Genomic DNA, 26,939 nt, shown 5'->3' on the forward strand with positions numbered 1-26,939 from the left:
TTGTGGAATACTTTAAAAACAACATTCCTCAATGTCAAATTGCAAAGGCTTTGCAAATCTCATCATCTACAGTGCATAAAATCATCAAAACATTCAGAGAAACTGGAGAAATCTCTGTGCGTAGGGGACAAGGCCGAAGACCTTTGTTGGATGCCCGTGGTCTTCGGGTCCTCAGACGACACTGCATCACTCATCGGCATGATTCATTGACATTACTAAATGGGCCCAGGAATACTTCCAGAAACCACTGTCGGTAAACAATCCGCTGTGCCATCTGCAGATGCCAACTAAAGCTCTATCATGCAAAAAGGAAGCCATATGTGAGCATGGTCCAGAAGCGCTGTTGTGTCCTGTGGGCCAAGGCTCATTTAAAATGGACTGTTTCAAAGTGGAAAAGTGTTCTATGGTCAGACGAGTCCAAATTTGACATTCTTGTTGGAAATCACGGACGCCGTGTCCTCCGGGCTAAGGAAGAGGGAGACCTTCCAGCCTGTCATCAGCGTTCAGTTCAAAAGTCAGCATCTCTTGATGGTATAGGGGTGCATAAATGCATATGGTACGGGCAGCTTGCATATTTTTGAAGGCACTATGAATGCTGAAAGGTATATAAAGGTTTTAGAGCAACATATGCTCCCCTCCATACGACGTCTATTTCAGGGAAGGCCTTGTGTATTTCAGCCGGAAAATGCAAAACCACATACTGCAGCTATTACAACAGCATGGCTTTGTAGTAGAAAAGTCTGGGTGATGAATTGGCCTGCCTGCAGTCCAGATCTTTCACCTATCCTATAGAGAACATTTGGTGCATCATTAAACGAAAAATATGTCAACGACCACGAACTCTTCAGCAGCTGGAAACCTATATCAGGCAAGAATGAGACCAAATTCCAACACCAAAACTCCAGAAACTCATAACCTCAGTTCCCAGACGTCTTCAAACTGTTTTGAAAAGAAGAGGAGATGCTACACTATGGTAAACATGCCCCCTTCCCAACTATTTTGAGACCTGTATGTAAGGTTCCACCCACCAGCTCAAAAGCGGAATCCAGTGGCCTGGTCGAAGGTTTAATGCATGTTCGGTCTTTTACTTGCGCCCCTGAATTTATCTGAATTTAGTTTCAATTTTAGTTTAGCTCCGTGTTCAATCTGACTCCAAGTTTCAAGTGATCATTAAATTTAGGCAATATTCTTAATTAAAAACGGATCACAGATGTCAATTGTTTATTAATTTGGATATTTGAGAATTCTAGAAATCCCATACTTTCAATTATTCGTTCATTAGGGACAAGGTACCGCACAGGAATTACACTCGGCCAATAGTGAACCCACGGACACAAACTCGTCAGTTCCGAACTTACTCAGAGGATGCAGAGTGGTTATAATACCTTTAAGTGAGATGCGCCTGCATATAACCATGAGAGCTACACCATGTTAAAGGGATACTCCACCCCAAAATGAAAATGTTCTTAAAACATTGAAAATGAAAATGTTCTTGAAGCCATAAAAGCTTCGTTCATCCTCGGAGCGCAATTTAAGATATTTTGGATGAAAACCGGGAGGCTTGTGACTGTCCCATTGACTGCCAAGTAAATTACACTGTCAAGGCACAGAAAAGTATAAAAAACATAGTCAAAATAGTCCATCTGCCATCAGTGGTTCAATCTGAATTTTATGAAGTGATGAGAATACTTTTTGTACGCAAAGAAAATAAAAATAACGACATTTATTCAACAATTAGTCTCCCCTCCGTCTCTCTGTGTCAGCGTAGCTGTTTGAGAGATCCGATGGATTTAGTGCGTCGCTATTCTCTGTCATCAGTAACGCATGGATACGTATTGTACGTTTATTTACGCTTTGATTTGAATGGAAACAGCGTATCCATGCATTACCTATGACAGAGAATAGCATACGCACTTTGCGTCCATCGGATGCTCTCCAAAATGGTGCTACACTGACACAGAGAGACACAAAGGAGACGAATTGTTGAATAAATGTTATTTTTATTTGCGTACAAAATAGTCTTCCACCCAGGACTCTACCTGCAGGTCCCTACCTGGACAACCCCTATGAATTAATATATCCTGGCTATGCCCCTGCAAATTTGTAAATGTTGTATTGCTAAAGGTTGCATCAACTTCATTGTGACTGAATTCTTCACCTTTGTCTTAGTTGTACTATTTTTCTCACCTTTAGACGCCTATTGCATCATGTGATTGAGGAACAATCATTATTATTAGAGTCATTCTGTCTTCTGTCAAGTTTGTTCTTTGGTGAATGTAAACCATTATGATTGTTTATGATTATATAAAATATTTTGTTTATTATTATGCTTGACATATTGGGATATATGCATTCATCACATCGGTCATGTTAACACAACTGAAAGGGTTAACTGCAAGTCAAACTCTTCCACTGACTCAACCCTCTTCCACTTTTGCTTTTATAAAACTCACAGGTCATTTGCTGCTCTTGTGTTTATCTATGATGAGTCATAGAGCTGGTTGAGTTACCGGATCATCTTACTTGAGTGATCATTTTGTAACATGAACAGCATGGTCATCTTACACAGGCTGAAAAGATGGTAATGGACAATCATGCTAAATCTTTAAACTAATATCAAATTTTCAATAATCATCAGGCAATTTGCACCTAATATGCAGGGATACATGTATACAAAGGAATAGTACACCCAAAAATGAAAATATGCTGAAAAGTTACTCACCCTCAATATGTAGATGAGTTTATTTCTTCATCTGAGCAGATTTGGAGAAATGTGTGTACCAATGGATCCTCTGCAGTGAATGAGTGCCGTCAAAATGAGAGTCCAAACAGCTGATAAAACATCACACTAATCTACAAGTAATCCACACCACTCCAGTAGATCAATTCAAATCTGTTGAAGTGAAAAGTCTGTAGTCCATAATAAGGCTGCCTCCAGAAAAAAAAGTCCATACCCTTTTATCCTCTCACATAAAAATACACCAACATATTTCAGAACTGTTTTCAATGGTGAACAGTGCTTGATCTGTGCATATTTCTCTCCTGATTCACTACAGAAATCATGTTGTGGATAGAGGACTTTTATTTTTGTTGGAAGCAACAGTTTAAAATTTTAAAATTTGTATTTGTTTCTTACAAACACAGCTTCACAAGAAATCATTTAATAATTTCTTTGGTTTATTTTATGCTTGATGCATTGGGATGAAGGTACTATATGCATTCATCTAATCAGTCATATCAACACAACTGAAAGGGTTAACTGCAAGTCCAACACTTCCAGTGTCTCCACCCTCTTCCGCTTTTGCTTTTATAAACCTCACCGGTAGTTCGCTGCTCTTGTGTTTGTCTTGGAATTAATCTGTCATCATGTGGACGACTCTGATGAAATTCGACCTGACTTCTGTATGCCTGGCTCTGTTTCTGGGTTTGATCTTTATGGTTCTGTTTGAGATCTTACGGATTAATTCTTGCAGAGATCAAGTTCCACCTGGTCCCAGACCTTTGCCTTTTGTGGGAACCATACCAAGTTTTACAAAGCCACTTGAAGCTATAAGATCAGTAAGTCTTTGCTGTGTTTCTGGTAGGGATTTAGCATTTAATTCATACCTGTTTTGAAATTCAGATGCACTAAATTTACTGTGGATCTTCTCCGAGCAGTTATCTCAGTATGGAGAGATGTCTACTGTGTATTTTGGGAGGAAACCAATGATAATCCTTAATACAATCCAGGTCACCAAGGAAGCCTTCGTTCAGGAAGCCTTTTCTGGAAGACCATTTTTGCCTCTTTTAGACTGGCTAACCAAGGGACTTGGTCAGTAAAATGTTGTTTTGATTTTTGTCATGTGGATTTTTACACTTTTACAGCAAAAGGTGGTTTTCACAGTAGATTACACTAAATAACCTTCATGCTGAGTTATTTTGTTGAGAGCCAATGACACCATGTTCCTTTGCTTCAAAAATGTGAAGACTGAATTTAGTACTTACCCAGATTCCAGAAGGTCGGTTATAAAATGGATAGTTCTGGTCCTTGATTCTGATTGGTTGAGCTGCATTCGATGCCATTGTAAATTACTCTACAAACATACACCTGTGACCTCATTAAATCAGAATGCCCCACTGCATCTGTGTTGCTGCGGTTCCACATTTACATTTATTCATTTAGCACACAGTTTTATCCAAAGCGACTTAGGCCTACAACTGAGGAAAACAACAAGCCATTCATTTTAAAGAGGCAAATAAACACAGGAAGTGCTCATAATACAGCACATTTCAGATTTTGTTTTAGATGAGTACGAGCTAGATAGGGAGAAATTAAGGAAAGAGAAATTAAAGTTGTTGTTTTTTTGTTTTTTTTTAAATTAGGATGCAGTCAATGTATTCTATGCATGTATTATGTTTTTCAGCTAAATTAATTCTTTGTAATTATTTAATGAAGTATGAGTGACCCCTGCTGACATGATGATTTCGTCATTCCCCTGTCAATGTGTTTGTGTGGAAGCCCACAGTTTCTGAAGTGCAGAGGGAAAATTACACACAGAAAATAAGAACAGTTACATCTCCGTATTAGAACAGTTCCAGTATCTGTTCTGATTTGAGCTCAGTGAGATGAGGCATGTTGTCGGTTGCTGGCAGTGTCAGGACCATTTTTTTTCTAGCGGAAAGATAGCATTTCATGATTTAACTTTAAAAAGTAACATTAAAGGGTTAGTTCACCCCAAAATTAAAATTCATTAATTATTCACCCCTTCATGTCGTTCCAAACACGTAAGACCTTCGTTCATTTTCGGAACACAAATTAAGATATTTTTGATGAAATCTGAGAGCTCTCTGACCCACCATAGACAGCAACCCAACAGACATGTTCCCAGATCCAGAAACATAGCAAGGACATCAGTAAAACAGTCCATGTGAAATCAGTGGCTCAACTTCAATTTTGCGAAGCTATGAGTATACTTTTGTGTGCAAAGAAAACAAAAATAACAACTTTATTCAACGTTTATTCATCTTTGCCCATTTTGGAGAGTAGCACGACGTATGTGCACGCTTTTCCCTGAATGTAATCACCGTAATCATCAAAAAATATCTTAATTTCTGTTCCGAAGATGAATGAAGGTCTTGCGTGTTTGGAACGACATGAGTAATTAATGACATTTGGGTGAACTAACCTTTTAATACATTTATTTACTCCGTCTTGCATCGTGCCTAACAATTAGCTGTTTTAAATTCACTGTAAACCATGGCTTAATGTTTAATTCTCTTTTTATCAGGCATAATATTAGCCCCGTTTGGTCACTCCTGGAGGCAGCAGAGACGCTTTGCTCTGCACACGCTCAGGAATTTTGGCCTGGGGAAGAAATCAGCAGAAGATCGTGTGTTAGAGGAAAGCCAGTATCTGATTGCTGAAATGCTTAAAGCAGAAGGTATGAAATGTTTATGCTCTATTTGAACTCATTCCACAATGTCGGGCTGTACAAGCTCATCTGTGCTTTCAAAGGTCTAACAGCATGCAAGTCTTTCTGAAACACTTATTATATTTGTGACATTAAAAATGTTGACTTTTTACAGTTATTTTTAATATTAAAATTCTAAATTCTATTCTAATCGAATTGAATATAAACTGGCACTAGCCTTTTTCACACATATTGATGCATGTTTCTTTGCAGGCAAGTCTATGGACCCACAGCATGACATACAGAATGCTGTTTCTAACATTATCTGTTCCATTGTGTTTGGAGAGCGCTTCGACTACGATAACAAACGCTTCTCATACCTTCTGAAAATCCTGAATAATCACTTCATGCTCACAGGGTCAGCTGCGGGACAGGTATGATCACATTCTTCATTTTATTATTTTATTATTTTTTTATTAATTTATTTGTTATTGACCATGGTCACCCTGTGTGAAAATAATTATTTGCAGAATTTTAATATCAGTTAGGTGGTGAGTCATGTGACCTGTAGTGATTACAAACAAGTAATGGGAATAATGCATTAAGTTAAAATAATGCATTTTCCTCAATGATCTTATAATTGTTTGACTATCTTAGATTTTCAACTTAGTCCCCTTCATCAAGCATTTCCCTGGGCCACACCAGAAGATCATGCAGAACTTCACTGAGTTATTGGGTTTCATCCGGGATGAAATAAAAGAACACAAGGAAACTCTGGATCCAGACAGCCCTCGAGACTTCATTGATGCCTACCTGCTGGAGATCGAGAAAGTGAGATCACCATTAATGAAAGAAGGGTTCTCATATATCCATGTAGCTTCAGTAAACTGATGGATTTGTTTCATGTGGAGTAGCAAAAGTCCAACGAGGGCTCCACGTTTCATGAAGAGAACATGGTTATGTCAGCACTTGACCTGTTTGTGGCTGGAACCGACACCACAGCGAACACTATCAGATGGGGTCTCATCTACTTGATTCAAAACCCAGATGTACAAGGTGCTAAAGCTAAACGTTAGCGATGGACACATTTTTTCCAATGTTTTTCCCAATGTTTCCAAATTAAATATATTTAATATTTAAAACAATAAATCTAATATGTGACACTATTCTTTTGTTGAAGTGCAAGCGCCACTTTTTCCTTCAGGAAATGCAAATCTACTTCCATTTTGTCGCATAACACAGAGCGATGTCATGAGGAGATTGTTCGAGTTCTGGGTTACGACCGCTTGCCCAGCATGGATGACCGTGAAAAACTACCGTACACATATGCCACTGTTCATGAAATTCAGCGCTGTGCCAACATTGTTCCTCTTGGAGTGATTCATGAAACGACTCAGCCCACAAAACTACGAGGATATGACTTTCCCAAGGTAATGAATGGAGCGTAAATAAAGTGAAGTGACGTGTGGCCAAGTATGTTGACCCATACTTGGAATTTGAGCTCTGCATTTAACCCATCTAAGTGCACACACACGCACACACACACACACCATGAACACACCCGGAGCAGTGGGCAGCCATATTGCTGCGGCTCCCAAGATGCAGTTGAGGGTTTGTGCCTTGCTCAAGGGTTTCACCTCAGTCGTGGTATTGAAGGTGGAAGAGAGCACTGTATATTCACTCCCTCCACCGACAATTCCTGCCAGACATGAGACTCAAACCTGCAACCTTCATATTACAAGTCAGACGCTCTAACCATTAGGCCACAACTGCCCCAGATAAATGAAGTTATTTAAATTATTCACTGTAAAATGTAACATTCACACAGTCTTTTCCTTAGCAATATGTTATGAACAACTCCTTCTTTTTATTCAGGTATTTTTAATGAATGGGTTGATTTAGAAAAACCCGTTTAACAATTTGTTGATGAACAACATGACTTGAGGGTGTGTATAAAGCATATCAGAAATATCATCAGATATCAGAAGTCATACATTTTTTTTTCTAAATATAAAAAGTAGATTAATCTAAGAATAAAGAAATTAGATTAAGAGATTATATTTTTATTCCAACAAACCAAAACAAATCAGGCTAATTTGTCCAGTCACCTAAATTAATTATATAAATATAAAAATTATGCAAGAAGGTTAATTAGTGATGAAACGGTTACGGTTTGACGATAAATCATTGTCGTTTCATATTTTGTCCTTTAAAACCATAGGCTATTTGATTATTGTGATTTGAAAAACTTGCAGTAAATACTGCTCAGCAGTAGGCAAAGTTAATAAAAGTCTCATGCAGATGTAACATGCAGCGTGGGTTTCATTTTGAATTGGCATGACGCCTCTGATGCTCTGTACCTTCTTTACCCCTAAAGTTTTCATATTAGTACCTTAGAGTAGTAATATGTACTCCTATGGTACTATTTTGAACCCTTTAGGGGTAAAGAAGGTACAAAGGTGTCCCTTAGAGGCTTTGAGATGCCCTTTTGCCCCAGTGACAAACTGTTGTACCCCTAAAGGTACAATTTTTGCATATTTTCTGAGTATGGGTTAAGTGTTTAATTTCTGAAAAGTTTAATTCAACTCTGCTAAACTTTCCTCATACAGGGAACTATGGTCATGACAAACTTAGCGGCAATTTTCAGTGACAAGGAGCACTGGAAGCATCCAGACACCTTTAACCCGGAGAATTTCTTGGATGAAAATGGGAACTTCTGCAAACCTGAATCTTTCATCGCCTTTTCACTGGGTGAGTCAGCTGTTTGTGAAATTAATAAACACATTTAACCATTAGGAAAAGTTACTGATTTGTGTGTTTGTTTATCAGGTCCGAGGGTCTGTCTCGGGGAGACTCTGGCGAGGACGGAGCTCTTCTCGTACATCACGTCTCTCCTACAGCGGATTCAATTCTCCTGGCCGCCCGAGCCACAGTCCATAGACATGGATGGGATCATGGGCGTTTTTCACTTTCCTCAGAGTTTCAACATCATCTGCCACAGCAGAGATACCAAAGAGTGACCATCAGTAACACGAAACACATCACACAGACACCATCATATAATTTTAATAAAAATCTTGTATTTCCAGTTTTTCACTTGACATTAATGTATGTTAACAGTTTTGAATGTTTAAGCACAGCTATATTTTTATGTAATCAAATTTTACTGTCATTTGCCATGTTTATTATAATTATTTTACAATAAATGCATGTATTTTATGGTATAATAAAATGTATGTACATGCAGTTTTATATCATTTGAATAGTAAACTGTCAAACAGTTTTTTTCAGATTCCTTTGAAATCTAAAGTAAGCATTTCTTCCCCAATAACAGTGAACATAAATGAGTAAATTTAGAGTCAAACTATGCACCAGATCACATCATACAGAGTAGTGGGTTTATACTGTAAGTGGAGCCAAATCTCACATGTGCATTTATGTCCATTTTGTAGATGTAGATAAGTTGAAATGTAGCATTACAGTGAGGCACAAATGATTTGATCCCCTGCTGATTTTGTACATTTGCCCACTGACAAAGAAATGATCAGTCTATAATTTTAACGGTGGGTTTATTTTAACAGTGAGAGACAGAATAACAACAAAAACAAAAAAAATCCAGAAAAACACATTTCAAAAAAGTTATAAACTGATTTGCATTTTAATGAGTGAAATAAGTATTTGATCCCCTATCAATCAGCAAGATTTCTGGCTCCCAGCTGTCTTTTATACAGGTTGTTATACAACCTGTCCACAGAAACAATCAATCAATCAATCAGATTCCAAACTCTCCACTATGGCCAAGACCAAAGAGCTGTCCAAGGATGTCAGGGACAAGATTGTAGACCTGCACAAGGCTGGAATGGGCTACAAGACCATTGCCAAGCAGCTTGGTGAGAAGGTGACAACGGTTGGTGCGATTATTTGCAAATGGAAGAAACACAAAATAACTGTCAATCTCCCTTGGACTGGGGCTCATGGAGTTTCTCACCTCGTGGAGTTTCAGTGGTCATGAGAACGGTGAGGAATCAGCCCAGAACTACACGGGAGGATCTTGTCAGTGATCTCAAGGCAGCTGGGACCATAGTCACCAAGAAAACAATTGGTAACACACTACGCCGTGAAGGTCCCCCTGCTCAAGAAAGCACATTTACAGGCCCGTCTGAAGCTTGCCAATGATTCAAAGGAGAACTGGGTGAAAGTGTTGTGGTCAGATGAGACCAAACCGAGCTCTTTGGCATCAACTCAACTCGCCGTGTTTGGAGGAGGAGGAATGCTGCCTATGACCCCAAGAACACCATCCCCACCGTCAAACATGGAAGCGGAAACATTATGCTTTGGGGGTGTTTTTCTGCTAAGGGGACAGGACAACTGCACTGCATCAAGGGGACGATGGACGGGGCCATGTACCGTCAGGGCCAGGGCATTGAAAATGGGTCATGGATGGGTATTCCAGCATGACAATGACCCAAAACAAGCACATTAAGCAGCACATTAAGGTCCTGGAGTGGCCTAGCCAGTATCTAGACCTTAATCCCATAGAAAATCTGTGGAGGGAGCTGAAGGTTCGAGTTGCCAAACGTCAGCCTCCAAACCTTAATGACTTGGAGAGGATCTGCAAAGAGGAGTGGGACAAAATCCCTCCTGAGATGTGTGCAAACCTGGTGGCCAACTACAAGAAATGTCTGACCTCTGTGATTGCCAACAAGGGTTTTGCCATAAAGTACCAAGTCATGTTTTGCGAAGGGGTCAAATACTTATTTCACTCATTAAAATGCAAATCAATTTATAACTTTTTTGAAATGCGTTTTTATGGATTTTTATTTATTTTTTTTTAATTCTGTCTCTCACTGTTAAAATAAACCTACCATTAAAATTATAGATTGATCATTTCTTTGTCAGTGGGCAAATGCACAAAATCAGCAGGGGATCAAATATTTTTTTCCCTCACTGTATATCACTTGCTCACCAATGGATGTTCTGCAGTGAATACCGTCAGAATAAGAGTCCAAATAGCTGATAAAAACAATAATCCACAAGAAATGTTTGTGTGTGTGTGTCTAATGTATGATTAATTAGGTTAATCTGTGAGTATGGACAGTCCCAGAGGCTTGATGTAGTGAATGTCTTTTAAACACTGACCTCTGGTGGACAGGAGCTCATCCACGGCGGTTGAGTCCTGAGTATCAGTCTGTGTCAGATGAGGCCTGAAACAACTCCCAGATTCTCATCAGAAACCTTCAGCGCTGCTTTATAGTCTTCTCAGACATGTAAAGAAAGTTCTTCCTGTCAGACACAGGGATATTTTATCTAAGTAATAATGGGCTGATTGTATCTGAGCTGACGTTCGCAAATCTTGTGATTCAGATTGTTTTTTAACCACAGTTTTACTACAAATACCATGGTTATTTATTTATTTATTTATTGTAATAAAAGAAAGGTTTAGAGCCAGGTTTATGTTTATATGACATTTAGCTATCAGGAAACACAAATTAATTCAATTATATTTTTCTATATTCTCTTTTGAGTACTCAAACAATCCAAAGAAAACATCTTTAAAAACCACTGCTGTAATGTTGTTGGTTTTACATAATTAAAATTGTGCAATTATTGTCTAATGAATATGCTTATATAAAAAGGCTCTCTTTATGATTTATGAGTATGTCGGCTACCATAGCTAGGCTATGAATAAAGACTTTAGATGACATGAAACTCTGGTCAAAAGTCTATCATGAATGTGAAAATGTTGTTGTAGTTGGATGAACTTTTTATCTCAAAATTCACAAGCTTTGATTGCAATTCCCAGTTTATATCTCACAATTTAGAGTTAACATCTCGCAATTCTATTTTTTTTTTTCCTCTGAATGAATCAACATTTCGCAATTCTAGCAGTCCTAGTGTTTTCCATTCTGACTTTTTTCTCGATTCCAACTCCTTTTGAGGAAGAAGTCAGAACTGTTTAGATAATGTTTAGATCCTGACTTTATTTCTCGCAAAGAGTTTATATTTCACATTTCTAAGTTTACATCTCGCAGGTATATTTTTTTCTCACAATTCTGAATTTATATCTCATAATTCCGAGATTCTATCCTGCAATTCTGACTTTTTTAAGAATTCTGAATTTACATAAAAATTCTGAACTTCATTTCTCACAATAAAAACTTTTATATCTTGCAGTTCTGACTTTTTTTATCGTAATTGTAAGTTTATATCTGACACTTATTACTATTTCTCACAATTCTCAGAATTGAATTCGAGACAAACTTGCAATTCAGATTTTTTTCTTTCACTTGTGAGTTTGTATTTCGATGAAAGAATTGGTGTAATTGCGAGATATTAACTCAGAATTATGAGAAATTAAGTCAGAATTGCAAGAAATAAACCCCAATTCTGACCTTTTTTTTCTCTCAGATATCTGAGAAATGACAAAAAAACTGGTGTAGAATTACGAGATATAAACTCTATAAATATAAATACTATAAATAATTGTGTGATTCAAAAAGTTACCAAAATTCCTTTTCTTCTTTGGGGGAAACCGGCTTCCACTTAAAAAAAAAAAAAATAAATAAAAAAAAAAACCTTTAGAAGTGCTCTGGATCGTTGGACAAAACCAGCTTTAAATGGTCGTATGTTTATTAATTTGTCAGATCATGCAGGTTGGAGTGTGTCAGTTTGATGACGATCAGTGTGTAAAAAAACATGCATGACATGTTTGTGACTTCTGTTGTGATTGTTTCTTTTATCAACGAGGAGTGTCAGAAAGAGTGTTTAGTTCAGTGCGTGTCTGTACTGAATCACTGTTTGACATCTGCTGATTCTGCTCAGGTGTGTGACGTCTAGATAAAGTGTATTTGCACATTCAGTAAAGTTTGACTTAATAATTTTTATTTCCAAAGTTCTTCAATGACTCAGACAGTGAGTTGTGGAAATGCTAATTTGTGGGTGTGTGTTTAATCAGACTGTCATATAATTATACTCTATTAAACGAAAGTATGGTCATTAATCTTTTTAGGATATTAAAATAATGTTTTCTTTTTAATGATAAGACACAAACAGGATTAGTTTTTATCTCATATTTAGACTCATATTTCAGACTGTAACCCAAATATTTTCCCTTCTTTTCACCAGTTTTAATGGTTAGGTCAATTTTGTTTATTTATTTTGCTTGTTTTAAAGTTCTTAACTGTTTGTATCTGTTTTGTATCCACATTTTTGTATCCATGCTCTTGTAAACTACATGCTGTTCCATTATTATGCCACAAAACTCTTGAACTCACGTTTTAGCAGACAGTCAAGCTCCATTCTCATTAAACAATTTGATTATCAAGTAAGAAATAGTATGTATGAAAGAGTATTTATATATATGAGTATATGTGTACACACACACACACACACACACACACACACACACAAATAGCATGTAATCATTGCGAGTCTATAATAATAATTAATCATAACAACAATAATAAAACTTTTACATTTCATTTTGGGCTTCAGTCATTATGCTATTGACTTTTTATTTATTAAATTAATTATAAATGTAATTATTTCATAATCATTGTGAGTCTATAATAATAATAATAAACTTTTTTAAATAAAGTTTATTCAGTTAGCAGCAATTTTAACAGTTATATTGCTTTTAGCCATTTATTCATTTATAAGGTATTTTTCTTGATGTTTTAACATTTCTTTTTTTAAGGACAAAGATTGATTGTCTGATAAATCAAATAAATCATATCTTAGCAAATTTTTTGTGTATTTTTGCTCATTTGGGCTATAGGGAAAACTGCTTTATAAATTGTATTTATTTATTAAATATATTATAAACATTATTATGAGTCTTTATAATCATTGTAGGTTTTATTTATAAATATAGTTTTAAAATGAGAAAATATATTTTCTTTTTATTAACTTTGTGTGTGTCTTTATGCTACAGATAACCTTTAAGAGAAGTTCTTTTTAAATTATTTATTTATTTATTTATTTTTTACACAATTATTATAAAAACTTAATTTACATTTATTAATTTAGCAGACACTTTACCAATTTGATTGCTTTTAGCCATTTATTATTTTACAAAGTACTATTCTTAATGTTTACAAGATAACACGTTTTGACCTACATGTCTCTTAAAATAGCTGAAGTTTTTAAACCTTTTACAAATTTATATAAAAACAGATAAAAGTGGTCAAACAATTAGTGCCCATGGCTTGTCAGTAAATTAATTTCTCTCTTTAATCTTACTTTACATTTAATAAAACTCCTTGTCTTGTCTTTACAATAACAATCAATTCAAGTGTGTACTTCTGCTCCACTGGCATTGAGAAGAAGGTGAATGCAGATATGGTATTATTTTAACATGCAAACCTCATCTGTAGTTTGTTCCAGCACACATGCTGTTACTTGTAAAGCAGTCAATCATTTGGCCTGAAAGAGTTTGATAAACGTCTGTGTAATTGTTATGAATGTGACAGCATAACCCAGATCGACTCACCCGTTCACACACACTCAGCTCTTATTATACCAGACTAATGACAATAATGACACAAAATGAGAGAACACACACACCTCTTTTCTGTTTCTTCATACTAATCTTATTTTCACTTTTTTAGTGTTTTTGTGAAATGTGTCAGGTTTCTCTTCTGTGTCACCATATGTAAAACATCAGAGGGCTTTATGGAAGAATATTAATATGTCCATATGTGTGCATTTGTTATTTGGGTGTGAAGGTTCAAAAGGTTAGATATGCACAATATAGATATATCTAGGCTTTAATATACACCATTTTATACTACAAAACGGTGAAGAATAGTACAGAAATATGTGAAATGGTACATGATTTTGTACAGTGACTCTTGTGGAGCAGAAATAATGTACTTCACTTTTAAGTAGATATAAAGTCAATATTAACATTAGATCAAAACAACAACAATAAATGTTATAAACAAATACAGTTTATAAGTGATAATAATAATAAAAAAACATTTTACCATGTTTAGAAACTGTTATTAATAAAAAGCAGTAATAATAATAATAATTTAGTCATTTTACATTTAGTCATTTTATTATTATTATTATTATTATTATTAACAAGAATATAGGCCTTAAATATTGAACATTATTATTATTATTATTATTATTATTATTATTATTATTATTATCACCGTCATTATTAATTTTACATTATGCATAGTAGAATTTATAAGGCTTCAGAAATGGCAATAATAACAATAATAATAACAATAACTGTCATATTACTTTTTAAAATTTTTTTTACAAAATTATTATTGTTTACAATAGTCTAATCTATTATTATTATTTCAAATGACATTATGAGTAGTATTAGTATTTATAAGGCATCAGAAATGGCAATAATAATAATAATAATAATAATAATAATATTGACATTTCTGCATGCTTAACAACAACAACAACAACAACAATAATAATAATATGCAATTTTTAAAGCTTATATTCTTGTTGAACATATTTTTAATTGCTTTCAGGCAGCAGAAATGTGTTCATTGTCATGGCTTTTGTATGAATTAATTACTTTTTGTGATTCACAGATTTTGATCTGATTCTGATGCTCATGATTCATTATGATTTGTTTTTCTTGGAATATTTCCAGTTCAGTAACAAAATGCACTTTTCTGGATTGTAAGTGTCATGAATGTTGTTCATCAGCCGTAATGAAGGAGGAGTGTCAACACACACTTAAATAAAAGCTGCGAGCAGGTGCTTCAATGCCAAACATTCACCAGAACAAACACCAGACGGTCTGTCAGAGCACCTGAACTTCACCGACACACAGGTAACAAATATTGCATTTATGATAACTTTTTGTTAAGAATTCATAATGAACATTACGCTTAATTGATCAACAGCTCGAGTTTATTCAAAATTGAATATAGTGAAAATATATATAGCACCATTATTGCATTATGGCAAGACAATCCAGGTGAATATCTTAAATTAAGTATTGCAAAAATTATAGTGTACTAGTTTTCTCATATGTTATGTTGAAGTATATGCAATTAAGGCATTATGCAGTTAAATATGCACTAACTTGCATACATTTCCAGAAAATGAATCTGAACATAGGATAAAGCAAGGTTTAAAATTTTTTTTTTTCATTTTGTTGATATATTAGAGCCAAATGTTTTTATAGAAGAGATTTCGGATATTTCTTTTTACCACTCCATAACAGAAAATACTATCAACGGTTAGAAAAATGCAGTTTTAATGTTTTTAGTTATAATATATGGTATAAAACCAGGGCGAATGATATATGAACAAACCCTTCTATAAAAAAACAGGATCATTTAAAACATTGTTAAACTTTGATCCATATATTTTTATATATGCATTTGTATTTAAATATGCTTGACTTTGAGACGTATTTATTGATTATTTAAAAATTAAGTTATTATACGCTCTCAAAAATAAAGGTTCTTCATTGGCATCGATGGTTCAGTGAAGAACCTTTAACATCCATGGAATCTTTACATTCCATAAAACCTTCTTTATAGTGGAAACGGTTCAAATCTTCTTCGCACTATAGGAAGATACATAGTTCTTTTAAGAACTGTTCACTGAAACATGTTTTTTTTTTTTTAACCCAAAATGTTTCTACAGAAGGCACTCTTAAAAATAAAGGTCCTTTATAAGCATTGATGGTGAAACTTTAAATCTTTCCATTGGATGAAGGTTCTTTATAGAGGAAAAATGTTCTTTAGATGACTAAAATGCTATTCACACTATGAAAATAAACGGTTCTTTTAAGAACTGTTCACAGAAATGTTGTTTTTGGAACCCAAAATGGTTCTTTGACATCACTGTGAAAACCCCCTTTTGGAACCTTTTTTGGCACATTTGCATGATCAGTGCAAACACTACGTCTGGTCTCAGCGCAGGTTGATGTTTCTGCATCGGTTTACACATGATTATGTGTCCGTTTCAACTGCCCCAAGGGTAGTTCATCTGTGAGTGTAAGAGGCATCTTTGTTGCCAGTCTTTTGTGGAAGAACTATGATAATGACTCGCCGTTCAGTGTGGGAGGTGATGGGTGTCAGAGAAGCAAGAAACTCTTGATAATGATTTTATAATTGTACAATTAAAATGCTCACTGTAAGACAAAGAGTTTGTCATTAATCGCTATATTAAATTATACATGAGATAATCATGAGTTCAAATTATTGGTCAGCAGGCCTTGCCATGACATTTCATTGAGGAAACATAACAGTAGAAGACTTGTTGAAGTATTTGAAAACCAGCAATTTAGATGTTTGAATGCATCTGCTGATTCTTTACTATGACAATGTTCCATATGTTAATAACTTTAAAGTGCTGAATGTGCATTCTAGGAACACTTCCTTCTCTGTCTGGCTTGACTAAAGAAATCGTATGTAGGCACAATTGATATTTGTCTAGAAAATTAAACTTAAACAGCATGTAAGCAGAAGCCTTTGGATCAAAAGTTTGTTTAAATCTTGATGAACTTATATTCAATCAAGTACGTCCAAACTTTCCTCTGCTAGTGTAGGTGAACCAAGTATTTTATGACTCAAGATCAAATCTAATGTAAACCTGGAATTAAATGCAAAGATGAGGAATTTAAATAAATAATTAAATATATTTATTTTACATTTATATTTGCTCGTTTGGCAGACACTTTTATACAAAGTTACAAATCTTATTTATATTTTATAATTTTTAAATATATACATATATATTAATTCATTCATTCATGTTATCTTATTTATTTATTCAATCTTATTTACTTATTTAATAACATCTTATTTAATATTAAATAGAAGGATGTGGAATTTAAATAAATAATTAAAGCAGTTGTTTATCTTTTAAAATTCCATTTATTTATTGAATATTTATTTGTATTTAATTTATTTGCATTTTATTAGAATTTCTATGTATGTATTTATTATAGGTGTATTTATTAAATTTTTATTTATTCAGATTTTTATTTATTTATTACATTTTTATTATACACACACACACAAATTATTTTATTAAAATTTGTATTCATTTATTAGAATTGCTTAAAATATTAGAATCAGAATAAATATTGAATAATTTTAAGATTTTTATATCTATTTTTATTGATTAATTGAAAAAGTTTTTATTCAAAGTTTCCTTTATTTGTTAGAATTGATTAAAATATTATAAATATAATATATATATATTCATCCAATTTAATATATATATATTTTTTATTGATTGATTGAAAAACCATTTAACATATATAGTTTTGTTTTTTTCTCTCTCTCTATCAATCCTTCAGCCTACTTGTAGAAATGTCTGGAGGGCCCACTGCCAGAGCTCCTGCAGCTGCGACCCCGTCGGCATCAGGTGAGGAGGAAGAGGATGAGGGAGACTAGTGCAGTTCATTTGCATAAAAAAGAGTTCACTACTGTTGGGAAAACACTGAGATTTGATGCTTTCAGGGAGATGTAAACGTTTCTCCTCTCATTCACAGACATGCTTCTGACGGTTCATTCCGTCGACCTCCTGAAATCCAAGGATGGGCCGAACCGACGCGAGCATCACACAGACGCTTACTTCAGCGACAACCTGATCATCCGCAGAGGACAGACCTTCCAGATGTGGATCGAGTTCTCCAGACCCTTCAACCCAAAATCTGACAGTCTGCAGCTGCAGCTGAAGTTAGGTGAGTGAGCTGTGTTCACACAACCTGTTTGACAACAGTCATTATTTTTCCATTTCAACTCACGAGGTGCTCAGAAATGACTCATTTTACCTTTAAAATCTTAATTTGACACATACTAAGAGGTCAGACATCTCAGCAAGATAACGGACTCAAGTCCAGTCCAATATTTTTCATAATTACTGCAGTTCTTTCTTCTCATTCCTACTGGACGCACCTCTGATAGTATGTTTTTTTTGTTTGTTTGTTTTGTTTTTTTGCAAAATCGGATTTAGGGATGTGTTGAGCAACATTTCTCTACAGATAGCTGTGAAAACATCTACAATCAGAATTACTGTTAAAATCAGTAGCAGAAGAACCTAAATCAGAATGAAATCAGCAGAATCAGTACAAAATCAAAATAAGAATATGAGGTATTATAGTTAAATAAAATTAAAACTATTGAAAAAACTTTGCTACTTATAAATAAATAGAACAATAAGCTGGAATAAATAAAATGTTTACAATTGGCTACTATAGCCAACGTTTCTCATTTTTGTATACTTCAACTTGCTGCTGTATTAAATAACTAAAACTAAATCTGAAATATAAATGAATAAAAACTATATACACATATAAAAAAAAATAAATAAATAAAATGATAAAATGACTAATTCAGGAGGATTGCAATATTACTTTTATAATAGTATCAAATTAAGATACTATTATAAAAATTGTTTCAAAATCAGAATTAAATTAGAATCAGAAATAAAATCAGTATCAGAGGAGCAACTTGAATTAAACTAATCAGCCCATATCAGATGCATTCAGTATTAAAATCACACAATCATTCAATAAACAACAACAACAAAAAAAATAAAATAAATAAAAAATCAGAAACACAACCATAATCAGGCAATTAGGTGGATTTAAAATTATTTTTATCTTGTTTTAACTGGTGTTTTGTTGATATCTGTGTGGAAACTCATAAAACATGCAGTTTTTTTCATTCAGTGTTTTTCATCTGGAGTCTGATACATTAGCATTGATTGACAAACCAGTGTGTGACAAAGAGAGAAAGATGCCCAGACATTCTGACGGTTAATTAAATTATCTTACACTTTATTTGGAAAAGAAACCCTGACAGATGAATCTATTCATTTGTGATGGATGTGAGTCATGAAGTGCTTGAGTTTGAACCAGGACTAGTGATTATGTGACCTAATCCGTCTAATCCAGCTGCTCCTTGAGTCTCCTTTCTTAATGGATCTCCAGCCGAGTCACTGACAGATGATTCAATTAAAGCTAAATCATTAAGATGTGTTTCCATGTCTTTGTTGTGTTTTTGACACAGAGCCCATCTTCAGCAGTAGCACTGGGATTCACATCTCTGTCCCGTTAGTGGACATCCTGGAAGACGGCCGCTGGGAGATGAAGATCGTGGAGCAGAAAGACAAACGTGTGCGGCTGGCGGTCAACACACTTCCCACCGCCTCCATCGGCCGCTACAAGGTGACGGTGGAGTCTTTCTCACCGAAGGGCAAGCTGCTGTTCCCCTGCAGCCCCAACGATTTATACATGCTCTTCAACCCCTGGTGTGAAGGTACAGAGTCAATGCAGGACAATCACACTCACTTTTCCCTCATTTGCATTAATGAAGTAGCACTACATTCATCTGTCTTTCCTCAGATGATGCCGTGTATCTGGATAACGAAGCAGAAAGGAAAGAGTATATCCTGAATAGCATGGGCAGAATTTACTACGGAACCGAGCAGCAAATTGGAACCAGAACATGGAACTTTGCCCAGGTGTGGAAACACAGTGACTTTTATTATTATTTTTTATTATTTTAGATTGAATTTGTGAATAATAAAAATAATAATTATTATTGTTATGCTGTTCTTTTATCAGTTTGAACAGATCTGTTATTATAATTGTATTCTTAATATTGTTGTTGCTGCAATGATTATTATTGTTTTTAAATGTATTTATTATTATTATTATGCATTTTCATAGTTTAGAACAGATTCTATTATTATCTATAATTCTATGATCTATGATGATGATTATCATTATTATTAGTATCTTTATTATTGTTGTTGTTGTTGTGTTGATTGCTTTTATTAATTTATTATTATTATTATTATTGTTGTTATTGTAATTATTATGATGCATTATTATTGGTTTCAACAGATTATTTTATTATCTATATTTCTACTACTATTATTATTATTATTATTATTATTGTTGTTGTTGTTGCTATTATTATTATTTTTATCATCATCATCATCGTCATCATTTCCATGCAATTGTTGTCTATTTAATCTAATAATAATAATAATAATGGAAATAACAAATCATAATAGTAACAGCAACAATACAAATAAACATCAAATTAATAATAACAATAATATTAATTATTTGTTTTATTAATATAATAATAATAATTATTATTGCATATTATGCAATTGTTTTGCAGTTTCAATCAAATTCTAGTATTATCTATAATGCAATTATTATTATTATTGTTGTTATTATTCATTCCAATTGATCAATTCCATTATTATGATTTTTTTGTTTTATTTTGCATTTGTTTTATCAGTTTGAACAGGATATCCTGGAAGCGTGTCTGTTCATTTTGGAGAGAGGTCAGGTTGCTAAGACTGAATGGAGAGATCCAGTGATCGTGTCCAGAATGGTATCTGCTCTGGTGAGTCACATTCACATGGATTCATAAGAAATCATGTATGTGATTTGAGAAGGTGAATTACAGTAGCCAGCATGTGGTAGTTTTAGGTTCATACAAACCTTTTGTGTTCATACAGGACACAAAACAACATGTAGACTGTCTTTCTTGTGAGGAACAGAAAAGTGATTAAAGAGCTGAAAAGCACCTGTTTTTGAGAAGTTTTTCTGTTCTTCTGTGACAGGTGAACTCCAACGATGACTACGGTGTTCTGATAGGTAACTGGAAGGACAGCTATGAGGGTGGGACGTCTCCCACCGCCTGGAGCGGCAGCGGTGATATCCTGAGACAGTATTACAAAAGCTCAGGGAAGCCTGTCAAATTCGCCCAGTGCTGGGTCTATGCAGGAGTCACCAATACCGGTATGTTTGGATTTCTCTTTTTATCATGTTTTTAGGAAGAAAATGTCATCTAAATAACATTCTCTCTCAGTGTTAAGATGTCTTGGTATTCCCACCCGCTGTGTGACCAACTTCAGCTCGGCTCACGACACGGACCTTTCCTTGACCACAGACATTTATATTGATGAGAAGCTGGAAATCATCAAAGACAAGACCAGCGATTCTGTCTGGTACGATATTTTATTGTCATTAATGCCATCAGTTTCAGGTTTATGTTATACTTTACTTAGTCTCTCTGATCAGCAAAACTTATGCTTGGAAGACTTTAAATTCAATTTTGATGATCATTGAACTGACAGTTCTCAAATACAGCCATCATTACTGACACTTTACATCAGGGTTCCTCAAATCTTGCCCTGGAGGGCCAATGTGCTGCAGAGTTTAGCTCCAACCCTGATCAAACTCATCTATCTGTGATTTTCTAATGATCCTGAAGACATTGATTGGCATGCTCAGGTATGTTTAAATAGGGTTAGAGCTAAACTCTGCAGGACAGTGGATCTCGTGAGCCTAATAAATATGTTCAGTAAACTAATATTTAACAAAAAAAAATTAAAAATTAACCTAGCATGAAAAATAGCTAGCTTTAGAACATTAAGCAATAACTTTATTTCTTGAAATTTCATGGAATATAGACATGTATCAGTTATTATTTAATTTTAATATTTTGTATATTTTATTTTTATGTTTGTCAAATGTTTATTTAATAATTTCCTGCAAACTGCCCTTATAATATTGAGATGATTTTTTCCCCCTTTTTGTTTTGAAGGTAACGTGCCTCGTTTCACTATTTGTAAAAAAAAAAAAAAATCAGGTCTTGTTTAAGCCTATTCAGCTTCATGTTTGCAAATTGCAGACCAACAATAAACACTTTCAATAAACTTTCTCTGTAGGAACTTCCACGTGTGGAACGAGTCCTGGATGAGCCGTCCGGACCTCCCGGCTGGTTACGGCGGGTGGCAGGTGGTTGACGCGACCCCTCAGGAGCCCAGCCAGGGTTCGTACCGCTGCGGTCCCACTTCCGTCTCCGCTGTCCGCAACGGACAAGTCAACCTGAAATTCGACACTCCGTTTGTCTTTGCCGAAGTGAGCGTTTCATATGAACCTCTTCGCACCCTCATTTGTGTCTGGTGACATTATTCAGAACATCTTCAGAAAGGCTTAAATTGTTTCACTGTGTGTCTCAGGTGAACAGTGATAGGATCTACTGGCAGAAGAAACCCGATGGAAGCTTCAGTCAGGTTAATGTGGAGAAGAGCTCCATCGGTCAGCGCATCAGTACTAAAGCTGTAGGATCTGATGCTCGTGTGGACATCACACACCTCTACAAATACCCAGAAGGTAACAAAACACATTCATCTGGTCCAAAATTGTACTGAAAAACTGAAACTGTAGTTAATCATTTTAATATTTCAAGTTGAACTAAAATATGAAATTACTAGCAGAAATAAATTATTTTGGTATTTTTATTTTATTTTATTTCAATGAACATTTATTTCATTTCAAGTAAATACAAATATTTTTATGGATTTAGTTTTAGTTTTAGTTAAGGATAATGTCACTGATGCAAGAAATCCAACTCAAAGTGATTTACAATAATAATTTAAAAAAAGTCTTTACAACAAGCACAGTACTTCACATAAAAACAGATAATATACCACAAGATGAAAGATGAGACCCACTTTATAATAGTTTTTTCTACTGATAAAAAAGGGTTACTATAGTTAAACCATAGTAACCACAAATTAAATATGGTTTTGCTACACTAACCATAGTTAAACCATGGTATTAAAATTGTGAATATATATGGTAATCAATATGCCAAAAAAACATGGTTACTACACTTTTTTACTATAATGAAACAATGGTTAATTTTCATGAGGGTTGGAAACTGAAAATTAGAAAATATTGGAAGCAGCAATTTATGTTGATAACTTGAGTTGGATCCCTATGTAAGCAGCACACTTTGGAACAATGGGTTTAGAGATAATACTCCAAAAAAGCAGCAGCTCACACTCCTCTTTTCTGTTTAATCATGTCCGTCAGGTTCATGGGAGGAGCGCACTGCCGTGGAAAGGGCCAGTCGCTTCGGCTCCAAACCGACTTTGTATCCGTCCCCCACCGGCAATGACGTGAGCGTTGAGATCGTCATGGACGGGGCAGGGCCTCGTATCGGTGAAGATGCCAAACTCTCCATCGTTCTGAAGAACAAAAGCTCAAGTCAGCGCACGGCCAGTCTGCTGTATGAGGTGATGGTCATGTACTACACAGGCGTGCTGAAAACCACTGTGAAGAAGGACCGGATTCCTCTCACCCTTAAACCGCAAGAGAGTGAGTGGAGTTTTACAGTCCCACCAGAGACGTTTTTCTGGTTATTGTGCCCCAAAATGTCTGAATTAGTTGCTGCATTTTTCAAAATTCACTTGATGATGAGACCTGTTTGTAGTTGGTGTTCAATTTCATTCACAAATTGTACCTTTATACCCTTAAAAGAACATCTCTGTATCTTATTTACCTCTAAAAGGTGCAAATTAGTATCTCAGAGTCATAATATGTACCCCCAAGGTACTACTTTGAACTTTAGGTGTAAATAAGGAAAACAAGTTAAGATGATAAGATGTTGTGCATCTAAAAGTGGCAATGCTTACTTTTAAATAGAATATTTCTGTATATGAACAACAATTTGATCAACTTCATGGATTATGGATCCCAGTTAGCTAATGTTGCATCTGTTTTCCTTAAAGTTAGTGTTTTTTTTAGAGGGAAAACACATACACACAAAACAAAACAAAGTACTCAAGCTGGTGCACATGTTTGAGGGATTAATTGAATTTGCAGTCCTGTTTGAGATTATGGGCAGTGAGCAAAATGGATTGGAGTACTGTGCAAAATTACCTTGAAATATTTCATTATAATCATTAATGCCATGTTCCTTTTCTCTCCCTTCAGCCAAGACTATACCTTTGACTCTGCAGTATAAAGAGTACATGAACCATCTGGTGGACCAGGGCGCTCTGATGCTCGCGGTCACCGGACGGGTCAACGAGACCCAACAGATTCTGGCCACACAGTTCAACTTCAGGCTGCGCACACCAGACCTCATCATCACTGTACGTCGGTGATCCTCGAGATTTGAGAATTAAGTGTCCTTCATTTAAAAAATCGACATCCTTTGATTGTGTTTTGACTGTTTCAGCCTCAAGGGGACGCTGTGGTGGGTAAAGAGTTGACAGTCAAGATCACGTTCCAGAACCCACTGTCACAAGTGTTGAGGAACGTTTTGTTCCGTATAGAAGGATTGGGAATGCAGAGTGTCAGAAAGATTGCTTATGGGTAAGTCTTTCAGTGTTTAAGAGCATTTTGAGGTGCGACATGTGCATGCACTTTAAATTTGCTTCATGTGTGTGAGCTGCACTTCAATAAATATGATAAACTGTATTTAAAGAGTGAAAAGCTTCCAGAAAGTCTATAATCTATTTGTGTTTCTCAGTGATGTGGATAAGCTTGCGACGGTTACACTAACGGAGAAGTTTGTTCCCACCGTCGCTGGCCCTCAGAAGCTCCTGGCATCGATGGACTGCCGTCTGCTCACTCAAGTGCACGGAGTCGCTGATATTGTGGTCAAACCAAAGTAAAAAGCACTGTCATTGTAAAGCCTGCTAAAACTCTCAAGAATATTTAAAAAAAATTAAATGGTCATTTAGAGTTAAAAAAAAAAAGAAAATCAAGTACTTTGATATGAAACTCATGTAAATCAACAATAAAGATTTTCATGCTTTATTCATATCCTGTCTGTCTGGGTTTGTTTGTGTGTTGATTTCAAATATCTACAGTGTATCTCTGAAATTGCAGAAATTGGTTGCTGTACCATTATTTAGTCTTATGTGTGTTTAAATGTTCAATTTCTGTTTGTTCTTATTTTCTAGCTCTTTTTTTTTTTAGTTATTTAACTCTTCTTTCAGCCTTGGGTGTAGGTTTGATTTTGACATAGGTGGGGGCATTTTTGCATTGATAGATTTTGACCACAGTTTTGTGTCATCTAGAGGGTTTATTTATAGCTATGGTAGCTAACATTCATAATGAGAGCTTTTTTATGTTAGCATATTCATCTGATAATAATTACACAATTTTGATTATGTAAAACCAACAGCATTTCAGCTGCGGGTTTAAAGATCTTTTCTTTGGATTGTTTACTCAAAAGAGAATATAGGCCTAGCAAAATATAATGATATGTGCTCCGAAGTCCCGAACTGAATCAAAAGATTCACAAACCCACTGCGAAGTCCCGATCTGAATCAAACGTTTCACGACCCCACTCCGAAGTCCCGATCTGAATCAAAAGATTTGTGAACCCGCTCCAAAGTTCCAATCTAAATTAAATGATTTGCGAACTCGCTTAAGTTCCGATCTAATCAAATGACCCCTCTTTTTTGGAATGCACTTCTGCGTCTTCTTAACGTGACGATCAAGGAGGTGCCTTCGTCGCACATTTTTCTGTGACGCCAAACAACTTCCCTGTGCAAAGGATCATGGGGGCCTGAAGTGTCCATCAGTTGTACCCTTCAAAATCTTTCATTCCGAAGGGCCCTTTGAAGTGGTTTTGAGTACTTTGGTTAGGAATGACTCTTCAATATGGCGGCCATGATTGTTTTCACTCCTAAGTGCTCAGAAGTTCCGCTCTTAATCAAATAATTTGCGGTACACTCTCCGAAGTTCCGATCTTAATCAAATGATTCACAAACCCACTCCATACTCGATTCGCAAACCATACTTTCAGATCAGGACTTCGAAGTGCGTTTCACAAATCTTTCAATCTGCGAAATGATCTGCGAACCCCCTCCAAAGTTCCGATCTGAATCAAAAGATTCACAAACCCGGACAGACATTCTGATCTAAATCAAATTATTCGCGATACATGCTCAGAAATCCCGATCTGAATGATTCCTGACATGCGCTCCGAAGTCCTGATCTGAATCAAATGATTTGCGATAAGCGCTCCGAAATCCCGATCTAATTCAAATGATTCAAGATATTTGCTTTGAAGTCTCGATCTGAATCCAATGATTCGCAATACGCATTCCAATTGGAGTGCTTCGAAAGGCAATAATTTTGCAACGCAATGGTTTAAATGACTCTAAAAGCTCCACTTCACCCATACAAGCTTTTTAAAATCATTACAAGCAATGTTGAAATGAAAATGAATGGCTCTTTTGACCTGTGTTTTGCTAGTGAGTTTGAGTTTGAATCAATCGGAGCGGTTCCATCCTTAAATGACTCACTCAATTGAATGAGTTTGTCTGTTCCTCCATTTTTTTGTGTGCGTTCAACCATGTTTATACGACTGTCAGTACTACTACTACTTGCTTACCTCACTAATTTCATGACATTAACTGACATAAGTGAAAAAGTATGATGTTTACAAATAAGATGTTATAATATTTTGTAATAAATTATAATATATATTAAGTAGTAGATAGAAGTTTATATTTAAGTTGTCTGATAGTCTATATAGAGTGATGTCCTATGTAAAAAGAGCAAGGCAAGGCAAGTTTATTTATATAGCACATTTCATACACAATGGTAATTCAAAGTGCTTTGTATAAGTGCTTGAATAAAAGGAAGTAAAATAATCATAAAAAAAAAATATCACAACAATAAAATCTAAAATTTAAAAATGTTTAAAATTATTTAAAAATGTATTTAAAATGAATTAAGAACAGTTAGAAATAAAAATGATTATA

General features: G+C 35.1%; 2 protein-coding genes across 2 annotated transcripts; both read left to right on the forward strand.

Annotated features, from left to right (window-relative positions):
- The first annotated feature begins 3,309 nt into the window (after nt 1-3,309).
- Nucleotides 3,310-8,636, forward strand: LOC131532495 (cytochrome P450 2B15-like). The gene is made up of 9 exons (XM_058764187.1): nt 3,310-3,558; nt 3,658-3,811; nt 5,268-5,420; nt 5,664-5,824; nt 6,048-6,221; nt 6,305-6,446; nt 6,633-6,820; nt 8,000-8,141; nt 8,220-8,636. The coding sequence occupies exons 1-9, from the start codon at nt 3,367-3,369 to the stop codon at nt 8,408-8,410; spliced, it is 1,497 nt and encodes a 498-aa protein (XP_058620170.1). The 5' UTR covers nt 3,310-3,366; the 3' UTR covers nt 8,411-8,636.
- A 6,425-nt stretch (nt 8,637-15,061) lies between these two features.
- On the forward strand, nt 15,062-24,833 carry LOC131532364 (protein-glutamine gamma-glutamyltransferase K-like). Its single transcript, XM_058763935.1, has 14 exons — nt 15,062-15,201; nt 17,689-17,756; nt 17,884-18,075; nt 19,406-19,654; nt 19,741-19,859; nt 20,654-20,761; nt 20,982-21,159; nt 21,230-21,368; nt 22,092-22,284; nt 22,386-22,539; nt 23,245-23,529; nt 24,148-24,308; nt 24,395-24,531; nt 24,689-24,833. Exons 2-14 carry the CDS (start codon nt 17,702-17,704, stop codon nt 24,831-24,833), a joined length of 2,115 nt encoding a protein of 704 aa, XP_058619918.1. The 5' UTR covers nt 15,062-15,201; nt 17,689-17,701.
- Nucleotides 24,834-26,939: the final 2,106 nt, after the last annotated feature.

This window comes from Onychostoma macrolepis, chromosome 23 (genome assembly GCF_012432095.1).
Source record: "Onychostoma macrolepis isolate SWU-2019 chromosome 23, ASM1243209v1, whole genome shotgun sequence".
Taxonomy (NCBI): domain Eukaryota; kingdom Metazoa; phylum Chordata; class Actinopteri; order Cypriniformes; family Cyprinidae; genus Onychostoma; species Onychostoma macrolepis.

Bases quoted from the DNA above. Each gene is read 5' to 3' on its own strand.
- LOC131532364 (XM_058763935.1), top strand. From the start codon at position 17,702: ATGTCTGGAGGGCCCACTGCCAGAGCTCCTGCAGCTGCGACCCCGTCG. The intron at 19,860-20,653 runs GTGTGGAAACAC...TTGTTTTATCAG, and splicing joins GAACATGGAACTTTGCCCAG to TTTGAACAGGATATCCTGGA. The intron at 22,540-23,244 runs GTAACAAAACAC...CATGTCCGTCAG, and splicing joins CCTCTACAAATACCCAGAAG to GTTCATGGGAGGAGCGCACT.
- LOC131532495 (XM_058764187.1), top strand. From the start codon at position 3,367: ATGTGGACGACTCTGATGAAATTCGACCTGACTTCTGTATGCCTGGCT. The intron at 3,812-5,267 runs GTCAGTAAAATG...TCTTTTTATCAG, and splicing joins CTGGCTAACCAAGGGACTTG to GCATAATATTAGCCCCGTTT. The intron at 6,447-6,632 runs GTGCTAAAGCTA...CGCATAACACAG, and splicing joins TCAAAACCCAGATGTACAAG to AGCGATGTCATGAGGAGATT.